Source organism: Bombina bombina, chromosome 4, assembly GCF_027579735.1.
Source record: "Bombina bombina isolate aBomBom1 chromosome 4, aBomBom1.pri, whole genome shotgun sequence".
Taxonomy (NCBI): domain Eukaryota; kingdom Metazoa; phylum Chordata; class Amphibia; order Anura; family Bombinatoridae; genus Bombina; species Bombina bombina.
This window is the reverse complement of record NC_069502.1, coordinates 103,296,262-103,313,328: the sequence shown is the minus strand read 5'-3', so window position 1 is coordinate 103,313,328 and position 17,067 is coordinate 103,296,262. Positions and strand designations below refer to the sequence as shown.

The window sequence follows — 17,067 nt, the reverse complement described above, 5'->3', positions numbered from 1 at the left end:
TGTTTTACTATTACAGTGCTATTTTTGCTAGTAATGCTTAAATTATAAAGTGGATATAAAATAAAATATATGTTGCAAGGTAAAATATCATGAATTAAAATTAAACTTCAGATACATCAATTTATAATTATAAAATTAATCGGCCTATCCAATAGGTATTGCTCTAAAACCTAGGTAAAATATTACACATTCCATATTTTGGAGACTTTGCTGGGCCTAACAATAAAAATTAACTATATAATATAAAAATCCATAATTCATTATAAAAAGGTGAATATATATTATATACAATGTCTACTAATAATGTAGATTAATGTGAATTAAAGTATTGTTGGGGGGTGGTTTATGGTATTATTCCAATAGAAAGTCTGGCACCAGCTATAAATATCTACACTCAGGACTCACAAGTATCTTGATAAAGCTCTGAATAAGAGCGAAACGCGTCGACCCTTGTGACCCTTGGTGGCTTCCAGTGATTCCTGTGACCCTCAGTGGTACTAAGTGACTTTTCTACAAGCTTTTGAATTAAGCAATCGAAAAAGTGTTATGACAGTATAACCCGGGTTATTTTTACTACCAACAACTACTACATAACATCTTTCAAGCATCTCTTTCCTGCGTGTACAACACTAAGTGCAGGATTTTTTGAAACACAGAGGCTCTGAAAAATTAAAGAGCCAAACTGTTACTTAATAACGGATTCAGAAGATCAAAGACCAGACAGTGACGTCAGACGCCGACTACATGCGGCGGGTCTGAGTTTACAGTCGCATCGAGGAAAACAGCAGTGAATAAACCGGCTGTAAGGGAGAAGGTAACTCATACGCTAAGTATCACAATATTCATCTAACCTCACTTTGAACCGCTAAGTCTGGGACTGCATACTGCAAAACCTTACTGACTTTGTACAACTTTAAATTGCCATAATAAGAAACATTTCTGTTAAGAAAATACGGCAATGGGAAATCCTTAGAAACCTGATTGCAAAGACTCCCTTGTTTATATAGAGTTGCAGAAATTATTAGGAATTCAGAATCTACTGCTAACAGATACTGTTTTTATTTTAATTTTTTTAATTTTGGGGAGACGTCCCTTTTATTAAATTCGATTTTTATATTGTTATAATAAATAACTTTTATTAACATTTAATCTCCTCTTTTGTTGTTCTTTTGGCATATATTTGTACAAAAGAGAAATACCTATATAGTATTTGAATGAAGATATATATTTGAACATCGGTATACTTAGAATTTGTAAGTTAAAACCAAGTTTAAAACGCATGAAATTTTCAAGAGAAATATTGATTCTATATAGCAGTGTATATTAAAAATCAAAGAATTTTTGGTTGCAGAAAATTTGTCACACAGTGCACTTTATTTAAATTATTATAAATTATGATATATGGTCATAATATATCCTAAAACGTTATAAAATACACAAACTATTACACAGCATTTATATAAACAAACACTGAAATTTTAGTTTTATATATTTAAAGCAATTATTTGAGCAGACACTGAATACATAGACACATACTGTGTTAAATATTCACCATTTAGATTTCTTAAGCTTTCACTAGCGCCCTCACGCCCCACCCCTCTTTTTTGTATAACACAAAATTAGTCTGAAGGACTTATTTACTGTGAGGTGTTTGGAATCACTGTTTCCAGCGCTCTACTTATCTCACTTACACTTTGATAGAATAGCCCCTATACCTACATTGGAAGCATCCACCTCCAATGAGTATTGCAGGTTTGGATCAGGAAGACATAGTAGAGGAGCACTGGTAAATTTTATTTTAAGTAACTGAAATGCTTTGTTAGCTTCTTCATCCCATTTAAACTTCTGTTTCCCAGTTAAACGAGTTAGTGGTTGTACGACAGTGGAGAATTGGTTAATGAACGTTCTATAAAAAATAGAAAACCCTAAGAATCTCTGTAGAGATTTTACAGTGGTTGGGGTAGGCCAGTTAAGTATGGCATTGACTTTCTCCGGATCCATGGCATTACATTGTATTGGTATAATCCATACCGGGTTCTAAATGCAGTCTTCCACTCATCAGCAGATCTCATTTGGATTAAATTGTATGCCCCTTTAAGGTCCAATTTAGTGAAAATAGTGGCACCATTTAGACGTTCAAGTAGTTCTGGTATGAGTGGAAGGGGGTAACGGTTTTTAATTGTGACAGCGTTTAGAGTGCGGTAATCGATTATGGGTCTGGGTGTTCCGTCTTTATTAGTGACAAAAAATATAGCTGATGCTATTGGAGAGGAAGAAGGTGAAATGAATCCTTTTCTAAGATTGTCGTCAAGATATTCTCTAAGATACTTAAGTTCTTTTTGTGAGAGTGGAAATATACGATTTTAGGGAATTACAGCTCCAGGTTTAGTTTCTATGGGGCAATCATATGGTCTTTGTGGGGGTAAATTCTCTGCATTCTTGAGATTGAACACATCTGAGAAATCATTGTATTCACTGGGTAATAAGGGATCAATGTGTCTGATCGTAACGTAGGGGAAGCATGTACCTGTACAGCATGGTGAAGTGAATGATATCTTGTTAACTGCCCAGTCGATAGTTGGATTGTGTTTTTGTAACCATGGACATCCAAGTATAATTGGGTGTAAAGAACTAGGTATTATATCATAAGTGATGAATTCTTTATGCCCAGTGTCAGTGATTGTGAGTAAAGGTATGGTATGGTGTGTAATTGGTCCTTTAAGGAACTGTGACCCATCAATTACACACACAAACACAGGTGATACTTTTTGCACACTAGAGCCTAGATTTGGAGTTTGGCGGTAGCTGTGAAAACCAGCGTTAGAGGCTCCTAACGCTGATTTTAGGCTACCTCCGGTATTTGGAGTCATTAAAAAAAGGGTCTAATGCTCACTTTTCAGCCGCAACTTTTCGATACCGCAGATCCCCTTACGTAAATTGCGTATCCTATCTTTTCAATGGGATTTTTCTAACTCCGGTATTTAGAGTCGTGTCTGAAGTAGCGACAAAACTCCAGCCGCAGAAAAAAGTCAGTAGTTAAGAGCTTTCTGGGCTAACGCCGGTTCATAAAGCTCTTAACTACTGTACTCTAAAGTACACTAACACCCATAAACTACCTATGTACCTCTAAACCGAGGTCCCCCCACATCACCGCCACTCGATTAAAAAATTTTTAACCCCTAATCTGCCGACCGCCACCTACGTTATACTTATGTACCCCTAATCTGCTGCCCCTAACACCGCCGACCCCTATATTATATTTATTAACCCCTAACCTGCCCCCAACAACGTCGCAGCCAGCTACCTACAATAATTAACCCCTAATCTGCCGACCGCAAAGTGCCGACACCTACGTTATACTTATGTACCCCTAATCTGCTGCCCCTAACACCGCCGACCTCTATATTATATTTATTAACCCCTAATCTGCCCCCCTCAATGTCGCCTCCACCTGCCTACACTTATTAACCCCTAATCTGCCGAGCGAACCGCACCGCTATTATTATAAAGTTATTAACCCCTAATCCGCCTCACTAACCCTATAATAAATAGTATTAACCCCTAATCTGCCCTCCCTAACATCGCCGACACCTAACTTCAAACATTAACCCCTAATCTGCCGACTGGAGCTCACCGCTATTCTAATAAATGTATTAACCCCTAAAGCTAAGTCTAACCCTAACACTAACACCCCCTAAGTTAAATATAATTTACATCTAACGAAATTAATTATCTCTTATTAAATAAATTATTCCTATTTAAAGCTAAATACTTACCTGTAAAATAAATCCTAATATAGCTACAATATAAATTATAATTATATTATAGCTATTTTAGGATTAATATTTATTTTACAGGTAACTTTGTATTTATTTTAACCAGGTACAATAGCTATTAAATAGTTAAGAACTATTTAATAGCTAAAATAGTTAAAATAATTACAAATTTACCTGTAAAATAAATCCTAACCTAAGTTACAATTAAACCTAACTCTACACTATCAATAAATGAATTAAATAAAATACCTACAATTACCTACAATTAAACCTAACACTACACTATCAATAAATTAATTAAATACAATACCTACAAATAACTACAATGAAATAAACTAACTAAAGTACAAAAAATAAAAAAGAACTAAGTTACAAAAAATAAAAAAATATTTACAAACATAAAAAAAAAATTACAACAATTTTAAACTAATTACACCTACTCTAAGCCCCCTAATAAAATAACAAAGCCCCCCAAAATAAAAAAAATGCCCTACCCTATTCTAGATTACTAAAGTTCAAAGCTCTTTTACCTTACCAGCCCTGAACAGGGCCCTTTGCGGGGCATGCCCCAAGAAGTTCAGCTCTTTTGCCTGTAAAAAAAAACATACAATACCCCCCCAACATTACAACCCACCACCCACATACCCCTAATCTAACCCAAACCCCTAATCTAATTGAAGTTAGGTGTCGGCGATGTTAGGGAGGGCAGATTAGGGGTTAATACTATTTATTATAGGGTTAGTGAGGCGGATTAGGGGTTAATAACTTTATTATGATAGCGGTGCGGTCCGGTCGGCAGATTAGGGGTTAATAAGTGTAGGCAGGTGGAGGCGACGTTGTGGGGGGCAGATTAGGGGTTAATAAATATAATATAGGGGTCAGCGATAGCGGGGGTGTTAGGGGCAGCAGATTAGGGGTACATAAGGATAATGTAAGTAGCGGCGGTTTACGGAGCGGCAGATTAGGGGTTAAAAATAATATGCAGGGGTCAGCGATAGCGGGGGCGGCAGATTAGGGGTTAATAAGTGTAAGGCTAGGGGTGTTTAGACTCGGGGTACATGTTAGGGTGTTAGGTGCAGACGTAGGAAGTGTTTCCCCATAGCAAACAATGGGGCTGCGTTAGGAGCTGAACGCGGCTTTTTTGCTGGTGTTAGGTTTTTTTTCAGCTCAAACAGCCCCATTGTTTCCTATGGGGGAATCGTGCACTAGCACGTTTTTGAGGCTGGCCGCGTCCGTAAGCAACTCTGGTATCGAGAGTTGAAACTGCGTTAAATATGCTCTACGCTCCTTTTTTGGAGCCTAACACAGCCTTTATGTGGACTCTCAATACCAGAGTTATTTTTATGGTGTGGCCAGAAAAAAACCGGCGTTAGCTACGCGGGTCCTTACCGACAAAACTCTAAATCTAGCCGTAGGTATTTTATTTTGTGAGACAATTGCTTGAGCGATAAACATCCCATAGGCTCCTGAATCAATTATGGCCACCTTCTGGAACTGTTGCTGATCCCACTGTAAAGACAATTTAAGTGCAAAGTGAGTATCTTTTGTTTTACTTTTTTTCAGGACACACATCTTTTATCTTACCCTTTTTTAGACGACTGAGTAAAGGACATGTAGACACATTGTGTTCTTTATTGGCGCAATACATGCACAGATTGGCTTGACGCCTTCTTAATTTTTCTTCATGGGATAGAGGTCCTCTGATAGTGCCTATATCCATGGGTACTGTGGGCATATATGTTTTTTCATGAGGTGTTTGATAGTGTTTCCTAGTACTGGTATCAGGTTGCAGTCTTTCGTATCTTCTCTCTCTATACCGCCTATCCATTGATATACACAATTTTATAAGTGTTTCCAGAGTAGGTTCTGGAGTAATAGCAGGTTTTGATAGAGAGTGATTTTGAACAAATGACACAAAACTAACAAACAGTTAATTTGTGAGTATCTTTGTTAAGCTCAATACATGACTGAATATTAAACAACCTTTCTTTTTAGATACAGCTAACAATGTCTCTGGAAGGACCCTACTACATATAAGTCTGGTTGTTGGCACAACTAAATAATAGTTTCAAAGTCAGTCTTTAGTAGAGATTAGTAAGATTGTTAATTTAGTTAGCATTTCATTGTAGCTGAACTTCGTAACAGTATCTGTATTTTGATATAAAGTCCAATATATGGTATTTAGGCAGAAATATACTTGCAGTTTGTAAATGCTTTTTAGAGCTTAGAGCTGATCCGCTTATGTAGCAGTGCTGAGTGATCCGTCCTCCGCGTCTCCTAGGCCCAAGCCTGCCTGTTACTGTCGGAAGCAGAGAGAGACTGAGCATGTCAGCTCAGGGTGACGTCACTCGTGACTGAGAACCACAGCTAACAGCGCAGCTCAGCTCAGCAGGGAGAGGATTTTACAAGACGGATTAAGATGCAAGTGAATCCGATGTTATTGAGCAGTCATCCAACTGCTTGCAATTGTTAGAAGTGGTGTTTGATGATGGAATGAATATGCCTTTTGATTTGATTGTAGAAATCTTGGGTAGCAAAAGTTTAGCTGAATTTGTAAGAGAGACAGGGTGCACAAAAAGTGTTCCCTAACAACGCTAATAATCAAGCAAGGGAACAGGAAAATGGTGTTCCCTTTATTGGAACCTAAAGGAAGGTGGAGAACTCAATTTAAAGAGACAGTAGTCTATGACAGATCCCCCGGTCAAGAACCCCTCTCAGGGAGTTCAGTACCTGGTTTCAATGGGTGTTCAGCATGGAAGGCTGCGAGTAATCGAGTGGCATTCAAATCGCTCACTGGAACCCATGAATCTTCTGCATTGCTATAGCCTTTCCAGTGAACAAGATACAGAGACAGTAGTCTATAGCAATTTTTTGGGGGGTTAGTTTAGTGGGGGGTTAGTTTAAAGAGGGGTTAAGTGGTAGTGTAGTTCTAGTTTGCATCGGGATGTGGCAGTTTAAGCCTTAATCTCCTAACCATTTACCCATCCTATAAAGTAAAAGGCCAAGTGTGTTTGTTCGAAGCTGTCATGCACAGTAGAGACAGCGCAAGGACAAAAACACCTGGCCTTAGAATCTACCTGATCTTCTGTCCGTGCGAGAATGGTGGACGGGGCCGGCGGGAGCAGGTGTGGTTGGGGGCGGGACGGTCATGGTGGGGACGAGAGTGAGCGTGGCGGGGTGGGGCCGGGGCGGGAGTGGGCGCAGTTACACAGTAGAGAGAGAGAGATCAATAGAGAGGTGTGACAGAGAGCAAAATAGAAGGGGGGGATGATAGCAAAAGAGAAGGAAAGAGAGAGCAAAAGAGAGGGGAGAGAGAGAGAGCAGAAGAAAGGGGAAAGAGAGCAAATAAGAGAGAGAGAGAGAGAGAGAGAGCAAAAGAAAGGGTGAGAGAGCGAGAGCAAAAGATGGGCGGGGGAGAGAGAGCAAAAGAGAGGGGGAAGAGAGCGCAAAAGAGAGGGGGAGAGAGAGAGTGCACAAGAGTGGGGAGAGAGAGAAAGCAAAAGAGAAGGAGAAGAGAGAGCAAAAGAGAGGGGAGAGAGCAAAAGAGAGTGGTTAGAGAGCAAAAGAGAGGGGAGAGAGAGCAAAAGAGAAGGGAAAGAGAGAAAATGAGAGAGGAGAGAGAGCAAAAGAAAGGAGAGAGAGAGCAAAAGAGAGGGGGAGAGAGAGAGAGAGAGAGAGAGGGGGGGGGGGGAGAGAGTAATACAAGTAGTGAGCCTGATGAGTGCAAACCCACGTAAATCCCCTATCGCTTGGGTGCAAATGTTTGCACTTCACTAGTAATCTAATTCTTTGTTAGTTAACGTTTATATGTGTATATCTGTCATACTTTAAAAGTGATTTCCAGAATTCACAGGAGGAATTGTGGGCCATGTTTGGAAAGGGGAAGCTGGAGACAGGAGGGCTAAGATGAAGGGTGTGTCATGAATGTGGTGGGGCATTTATTGCTTTTGCTAAGCAGCGTCTGCATGAGTTGTTATGGATAAGATGCGGGATAGTGACAGAGTTCCAAACCGTTAAATTCCACAGATACGGAACAGTTGGGCGGTATAATATTTTAAACTTTTTATTAAACTAGGATGTAATCATGCTTATTAATGAGGGAACAACAGATGTGTAAACACCTTACATCAAACAATTAAAAAGGGGCATGCAAAATAAATAGTTCAAAACAGTCCAGAAGGAGTTTTCAAGTGCTCAGAATCTGTGATTGAGTTACAATAAACCGAATGTAAATTTTGATGATAAAGTGCCCAGTTTTTAAAAATTTGATTAAAAACAGGGGCACTTTAACCCTTTAAGGACACAGCTTTCAGTTTGCTCAATTGTTTTATGACGGAAAAATTCCGTCATATGTCCTTAAGAGGTTAATTCATCAAAATTTACATTTTACTCGTGTTGTGAAAATACTTAACTTTTAATCTTGCCAGCCGCTCCAGCTTCACCCGGTCGTCGCAAGCCTCTTCCTACGTCAGAAATGACGGATCAGTCATCCCCCAGGGGGAATCAGTGTCTAATTCAACGCTGTGTTTGGAGGAAGCCGTATTCCTCCTTTTAGACCCAGGAAGAGGCTTTGTGACGGGCGGAGGAAGCAATGCAGCGGCTGTCAAGATTAAAAGGTAAGTATTTTCCCAATTCGAGTGAAATGTAAATTTTGATTAATTAAAGCGCTCCTTTTTTTAATTGAATATTTAAAAACCGGTCACTTTATCATCAAAATTTACATTCACTTTAAAAACAAAATGAAAATCAGTACAAAAATGACTCTCTATTGGAATACATTCAATGAGGGATTTAATGGGAATCCGGGGCATAATTTCAGAGGCCTCATAGGTCTCGATTGAGACAAGGTCTGCACCTCTAGGGGGCTCACCTTGCCTAGTAGGGGCTGGTGGGGCCCAGGCTCCACTTGCATTATGCCTGGCCCCTCTGTGTGCCACTTGCAAAAAAGGTTTCACAATTTAAGCAAAATGTGTGAAATTGCTTTTACAATATAGTGGACAAGTTTCCAAGATGGCTGACACAGTGTTATTGCACAGAAAAACCTTTTACTATATATTTACAAGAAAGCTGCACCAGTACGTACAGCATGGCTGCACCACTACAGCCTCTGGAGTAAACTAACTAAGAGGGAAATATGTTACACAAGTCACAAAGAAGCAACTCCTCTTTCTCCTATTTGGCTACTTACTCAGCTTCTGAAAATGGCCAGAAAATCTGCCTAATTTACATTATATGTTATGTATAATTTGTCAATGTTTTTTGTTGTCTCTATAGACTAAGTAATCTAGTCTTAGTAATATTTTAAATATACCATATCCTTGGTTGACATCTTCAAATATAGGGACAAATGCCCTTTCTGCAAAATCATCTGCATGGTCCACAAGAGCACTTGTCACTGTTTCATATCCACACAATACCACTATTTTTTGGTATCCCATCTGAACACGGAACACCGTACCATATTTTTTTGACAGCTGGAAAAAAATAAAAAAACAGTGGTTGTTTATAGCTAAGGTATATTGATGATCTTAAAAGAAAGATAAACAAATAGAAACATTGCAAGAAGATACTAAGGCTCAAGCTCCATTATTGTGAGGAATGTAATTCCAAAACAAAGTCAAGCCTACTTTTGAAACTTAAAATGCTTTGCCTTATTGTTTATAGTAGAGTACTGTTAAAAAAAAAGAAGGGTTCAGCCATTATTGGATGACTTTGGATACCCTTTAAGACATCTGTAGTTATACAATAATAAGTAAACTATTTTTTCAGGTGGTTAAAGGTGTGGATTTGAACTAGAGTTTGGAACATGTCCCTAAGTTATACTGTATGTCTAACATGTAAATGTGGTCTGAAGCCGCCCAATGAGTGCTGAAAATAGAGTTCAACATACAGATTGTGATTGTTTTGAATTTTTACTTAACAGATGCTTACCCATCATTCTAAACCAGAATTTACCAAAAAGGCTACTGTCCAGACCCTAAAACTGCAGATAAATTATCCCAAAGTATAACACATGCACAGCATCTGGATTCCCCTGAGCATCCACAATCCTTTTGGTGGCCTTAACAAAGATAACCACCAAACATACAGGGTGCTGTTTGCACCTGCCGACAGCCATCTAATTTATAGTCGCCGGCTCATCGTGAGGGGGAGCCCAGGGGGAGGGGGTGCTTCAGATTTTTGTGCCTGTGAATCCGGCCATGTACCCACTAGCACCCAACCACAAGCATGATGCTACATTAGATACAAAGGAACAGAAACACCACATGGCCTAGCACTGTATGTACTCTTGTAAGATGTTAAATGAGAAAAATACACTCACATTTGATGAAGCATCCCTTTGGTGCAAATGGAACAGGCTGGAATCTAACAGTCACCCAGCAGACTGACCTCTGGTGTGGTTTGAACTCCAGCAGTGATATCCCAGTGAGATAACACCAAATTCCAGGTGTGCAACAGAGAAATAAATGGTATATAGGCAGGAAGTAAGTGTAACAACTTACTTTATTAAAACAGATAAAAACAAGCAATGCGTTTCTCAGTCAACCGGTGACTGTTTCATCAGGCTTAATCATTAAGATTCATCTTTAGATAAAGCCTGATGAAACAGTAACCGGTTGACTGAGAAATGCGTTGCTTGTTCGAGCCTCACTGGAGGTCAGTCTGCTGGGTGACTGTTAGATTCCAGCCTGCTCCACTTGCACCAAAGGGGAGCTTCATCAAATGTGAGTGTATTTTTCTCATTTACCATCTTACAAGAGAACATACAGTTCTAGGTCATGTGGCGCTTCTGTTCCTTTGTATCTTCCGCAGATTGCCGACTTTGGAGCTCAGCCTTGGATCCCACCACAGATAGCTGCCTGGACCGGGAATTACTGTCTCCTTTTGGGTTACATTTATATAACCATTCCCTTTGACATATGGTACTTGAACATTTATATGTTATATAGTCAGTTGTTAACTGTCATTGTATTTTGAGCTTTTTGCTTTGTAACACTGATACTCCGAGTTTTGGTTTTGGTTTTATTATTTTACAGCATTTTACTGCTATTTCATTATCTATTAATCTGATCTGCCCAAGGGCGCCCCCTATATATTTTATATGATGCTACATTATTCTTCCTCTTAACTCTCCCTTTACCTACACCATATACCCGTTCCAGGGTGGGATAACCCTACCAAAATCCTCATATGTAAAGTAAATAATTTAATTCCCTAAATTTACACAGACTGGCGTACTCTTAAATTTGTGCATGTGAATATTAATTGTGGAATGGTGTGCAAATTTGTGAGGAGATGCTGGGAACAAATACATATTGTCACTGTGTATACATAGATGAAGGTTTTGATTACAAATGAAGTGCTAATTTATCGTGCATCCGCAAGATAAATAACCAGCCATTGCAAGTGGCTAGTTAATGCTACCGCAAACTCGCTGTTTCACTTTGCATTCGAGTTCATTAATCAGAGAATCAGATCAATTGCCCCCAAAATTAAGTGTAAGTTTCCTTTATATATATATAAAAAAAAGTAGCATCTTTATTTTTTTATTTTTTTAAATAACTGCACAAAGCAATGTTAAGGGGTTAAAGTGTGCGGATGTGGGATGTTAGAAAAAAAATTGCACTGAAAAGTGCTTTTACATTGCAGTCTATGGGGACTGTGAATATACTGTAAATATATATGTTTATGTACGTATATATTTATGTGATAATATGTGTATATACACATATAATCACATACATACTGTATATATGTATATGTTCATATACATTTATATTTATGTGTATATACACAAATAAACACATACATATATATATTTATATAATCATATACATATATATTTAACCTTCGCTGCCTGTTGTTGCTCGACTTGCCCCCTTCGCTGCACTAGGTTTCTCTGCTATGACAATCAGCATGAGAATGAGGCTCCCATTGGAGTCTATGGAAGCACGCTATCTTGAACCCAAAGCTTCCATGCAATGTGAACACGAGGCCGCATTAGCACTCCACTCTTTATCTAGCCCATAATATATTGAAACCAAACACAAAGGCCCCTAGTTATCAAGCCGTCAACCTCAAATACGCTGGAATTCCTGATTCGCCTAAGTTATCAAGCCCTACACACCGGCAAAAGTAGAATATAGTGACGTAATCTTCGATCCGCCGGACTCAGTCCGACACAGATCGATTCTTACGTCACTCCAGATGTTCCGAACACAAGTTCGGCACAATCTGACTACTTTTGCTAGTTATCAAAAAACTATCAGGTATGCTTGGCACTTTTCCGGCCCAGCGTACCTGGTTTTCAATCCGCCACCCTGGAGGTGGCGGATCCCATAGGAATCAATGGGAGTCTGACCATAGCGAAGGTTCATGTTCGCTGCTGCCCGACATCCCATTGATTCCTATGGGAAGTGTGTACACCTAACACCCTAACATGTACCCTGAGTCTAAACACCCCTAATCTGCCCCCCTACACCGCCAAAACTAAATAAATGTACTACCCCCTAAACCGCCACTCCCGGACCCCGCCGCAACTATAATAAACTGATTAACCCCTAAACCGCCGCTCCCAGAGCCCACCGACACTCTAATAAACTGATTAACCCCTAAACCGCCGCTCCCGGACCCCGCCACCACCTACATAATACCTATAAACCCCTATCTTGCCCCCCTATACCGCCGCCACCTATAATAAATATATTAACCCCTATCCTGCCGATCCCGTACCCGTGCCTGTGCCGATCCAGTACAGGCAAATTTAAATTTATTTTAACTAGGTACAATAGCTATTAAATAGTTAATAACTATTTAATAGCTACCTAGTTAAAATAAAGACAAATTTACCTGTAAGATAAAAATAAAATAAACCGTAATATAGCTACAATATTGCTAATAATTATATTGTAGCTATTTTAGGATTTATTTTTATTTTACAGGCAAATTTAAATTTATTTTAACTAGGTACAATAGCTATTAAATAGTTAATAACTATTTAATAGCTACCTAGTTAAAATAAAGACAAATTTACCTGTAAAATAAAAATAAAATAAACCCTAATATAGCTACAATATTACTAATAATTATATTGTAGCTATTTTAGGATTTATTTTTATTTTACAGGCAAATTTAAATTTATTTTAACTAGGTACAATAGCTATTAAATAGTTATTAACTATTTAATAGCTACCTAGTTAAAATAAAGACAAATGTACCTGTAAAATAAAAACTAACCTAAGTTACAATTACACCTAACACTACACTATCATTAACTAAATTATTCCTATTTAAAAATAAATACTTACCTGTAAAATAAACCCTAAGATAGCTACAATGTAATTAATAATTACATTGTAGCTATTTTAGGATTTATATTTATTTTACAGGTAACTTTGTATTTATTTTAACTAGGTAGAATAGTTATTAAATAGTTATTAACTATTTAATAACTACCTAGCTAAAAGAAATACAAAATTACCTGTAAAATAAAAATCCTAACCTAAGTTACAATTAAACCAACACTACACTATCAATACACTATCAATAAATAATTAGTAGTGTGAGCATAGGGTAGTTGTCAATGGCATATACTAATTCAGTATCTTTATAAGAGTCATTATAATCAGGTAGGTTGGCGTGTGTTATAATAACAATTGGTTAGTACAGTAGGAATTAAGGGTGTGATTTAACAAGTAAAAGATAAACAGTAACATTTGTAAGAAAAATAAGTTGTTGAGGAAGCGTTTTCCCTTCATTGGCATAGGTAACAAATACTTAAATAAACAACATTTATCAACCGAGATAACTTAACTAACTTAATTGGTAGGTTACATAATTGCCTAACATGGCGAGGTAATACAAACTAACATAAACAGGCAATACAATGATGCTAGCGTATACTTCTCCATAATAGCTCCCCTAATAGGGTGTAATGACCTATGTGAGGTCTAATTAGCTAGGGTAATTAGGCATTGGAGGTAGGCGCCTTAAACAAAAAGTGTACAAGCATTTATAAATGAAAGAAAAAGGAAGAAAACATTACACTGTAACTTTAAGAGTTCAACATGGCAGGATAAGTAATTAAAGAGAGTCTCTGTAAGCTTACTTATTCTTCCTATTAGGAGTGTCAGATGAGATCTGGAGTCTCCCCAGACACATAACTAAGAGCTAATACACTGTATCAAGTCCACAGTATCTACATTAAAAAGAATGTATACAACCTGACTTACCCATGTTTTGGGTCTTGTATTGTGAAGTCACTTATTAGATGGTTATGTGGTAATCATTTGGGTACAGAGTCCTTCGTGTATCTTCTGGGAACTTTGGTCCACTTTGATCTCTGGTCTTTTGGTGGGAAATCTTGTGTATTATCCCGATTCGGCATTTCTTGAGAATGAAAGGTGATGTTGAGACTTTTGGATAGAGTATCTAGATCCTCTGGTCCCCTGTAAGTTATGGTTTTGCCATCCTTATGCACAAGAAGGCTAAAAGGAAAACCCCAGCTGTACTTTATATTATGTTCCTGCAGAAGGGATGTAATAAAGCGATGATTGCATCTCCTTTCAATTGTAGCTGGACTGAGGTCTTGATAGACCTGGAGTGTGTGTCCCTGGAATGGTAGCCAACTAAGATGTCTTGAGTGATGTCCTTGGGTATTCCTCTGATACGCAAGTTACTGCGTCGACTGCGGTTATCTAGGTCTTCCACCTTTATCTGTAGTGATTGGATAATGGAGTCATGGCAGTTTAGACATTGGGTGTTGTCGCTAACCTTGGCTTCTAGGTGTTCATGTCCTTCCTCTAGGTATTCAATTTTAGAAGTCATGTCAGACATATCCTTTCTTAGAGAGGAGATCTCATTTTTAATAAATGTTTTAAGTCCGCTATGTTACTCTTGGAAGGTAGGGATGCTATGTTTTGTTGGATTTGAGAAAGTTGGTCTTGTGGTAATGGAGCAATGCTTGTGGCAAGTTGAGACTCCATTTTGTTAGATTTATCAGGTATATCTAGTTGGCTAGATGGGGTCTTTTGTGAGGGCTTGAAAAAAAGAGCTGACTAAGGGCGATTTTTTATTTATTGGCGTCTTATGTGTTCTGGAGAATCTCCTTGTTGCCATGTGCAGAGACTGTGAAGATAAGAAAGACCAAAGGTAGTGGTCAAATCAGGATACAGTGTGATATGACTAATTAATAGCTTGTTTTATGGGATAACAAAGATCTGTGTACTAAGAAAGGAGGAAGCAAATTATTTTGTAAAATATGTGCCACAAATATTGCAGCTGAGCAGCCACCGGGTTATTAGATTTATAAACATTCATTAGCAGGTTCTACAAATAATTAACATGAGCCGGTTTGTTCCGGTGCCTTGCATCAAGTGTGAGCCGTATGGAGTTATAGGCAAGTGTTAATGCTGCTGTTTCATTTGGGCGTTATTTGTCTAAACCTCTCGATGCATCAGTGTGGCAGTGCGACCATGTATGTCTGCTTAAACTTTTTGATGCATCTGATCACATCGGAGGAGCAACGCCTGTATAACTACTTATGCCCTGTCTGCAAACCGGGATGTGTAAAAATGGTTTACCAGGGAAGGTATGTGATGTAGTTATCGGTAAATTTCAGCCAGCAGTTGTAAGCATGTGGCTTAGTCGAAACAGATTGAGCTGTCAAGATGGAGTCTGCTCTGGTCTTATTGTCCCAGGTTCTTGGGGGATGTTGTCAGTTTGCAAGTTATTGCATCACACAAAATGAAGCTATCCATGTTCTGGTTTGCTCATTTACCGTCTACATAAGTGATGAGTCGAGTCATCAGTCTTTAGGTGCCAGTTGAAGGAGAAAGGCTACGGAGCTCTTTTACAGTGCAGTCATGTTCCTGCACGGCTCGCCCCGCCTCCCATATGCTAATTTCTTATACTAAAAGACCGCCTCTATTCTTAATGCATTTTGACAGTTTTTCACCACTAGAGTGTGCTAGTTCATGTGTGTCATATAGACAACATTGAGCTCACGCATGTGAAATTGCCTACGAGTCAGCACTGATTGGTTAAAATGCAAGTCTGTCAAAAGAACTGAAATAAGGGTGCAGTTTGCAGAGGCATACATACAAGTTAAATACAGAGGTAAAAAGTATATTATTATAACCATGTTGGTTATTCAAAACTGGGGAATGGGTAATAAAGGGATTATCTATCTTTTTAAACAACGAAAATTCTGGTGTTGACCATCCCTTTAACCTCTTGAGATAAAGCAGTTAAGACTACTTGAAAGTAAAGTAAAGTCAAGATTAAACTTTCATGGTTCAGATGGAGTGATTTGATTTTAAACAATTTTCCTGATTACTTCTATTATGAATTTTTGCTTCATTCTCTTGTTATTTTTTGTTGAAGATTAAACATAGGTAGGCTTAGGAGCAGGAATGTACTACAAGGAGCTAGCTGACCACATCTGGCAAGCCAATGACAAGAGACAAAGGTGCATAGCCACCAATCACCTGCTAGCGCCCAGCAGGGCATTACTGCTCCTGAGAAAATCTAGGTATTCTCTTCAGCAAAGCATACCAAAAGAATGAAGCAAATGTGATCATATAAATAAATTGGAAAATTGTTTAAAATGGCATGCATGGAGACCTATTTATTAAAAGTCTGTCGGACCTGATCCGACATTGCGGATCAGGTCCAACAGACATCGCTGAATGCGGAGAGCAATACGCTCTCCATATTCAGCATTGCACCAGCAGCTCTTGTGTGCTGCTGGTGCAACGCCGCCCCCTGCAGGTTCGCGGGCAATCGTCCGCCAGCAGGGGGGGTGTCAATCAACCCGATCACACTCGATCGGGTTGAATTGTGGCGATCTCTGTCCGTACATCAGAGCAGGCAGACAGGTTTGTGGAGCAGCGGCCCAATATTCATGTCACTCTCTGCAAACCTTGCAGCATGTTGGCAACCCTAGCTGTAATGCTCTATATAATTGCTTTATATATATATATGTTGTGTAACTGTTCAAAGACTGTAAAACTCACAGGCTGTATCACGCATGCTAACCCCAAGCAAATTATACATCTGCCAAAATTCTGACAACATGACTGATCTGTGAATGTTCACTGTTTCTGTCACAGGTTGGGAGAATACCTCACCTCTAAGATGGCGATGCCCAATATAAAGAGGTAGAGCTTCACCATCTAGCACCGTTAAAGGGACATGAAATCCAATTTTTTTTTCATTATTCAGTAAGAACATGTGATTTTAAACACCTTTCCAATTGACTTCTATTATTTAATTGCCTTCCTTCTCTTGT

At 38.6% G+C, this 17,067-nt stretch overlaps 1 protein-coding gene across 1 annotated transcript in view; it reads right to left on the bottom strand.

Annotated features, from left to right (window-relative positions):
* The window catches only part of LOC128655954 (cytochrome P450 2K4), a 74,870-nt gene that overhangs the window by 44,586 nt on the left and 13,217 nt on the right, over window positions 1–17,067 (bottom strand). Inside the window, exon 2 of the mRNA XM_053709564.1 lies at window positions 9,088–9,250. Within this exon, the coding sequence (XP_053565539.1) occupies window positions 9,088–9,250 (163 nt within the window). The remainder of the gene's footprint in view (window positions 1–9,087; window positions 9,251–17,067) is intronic.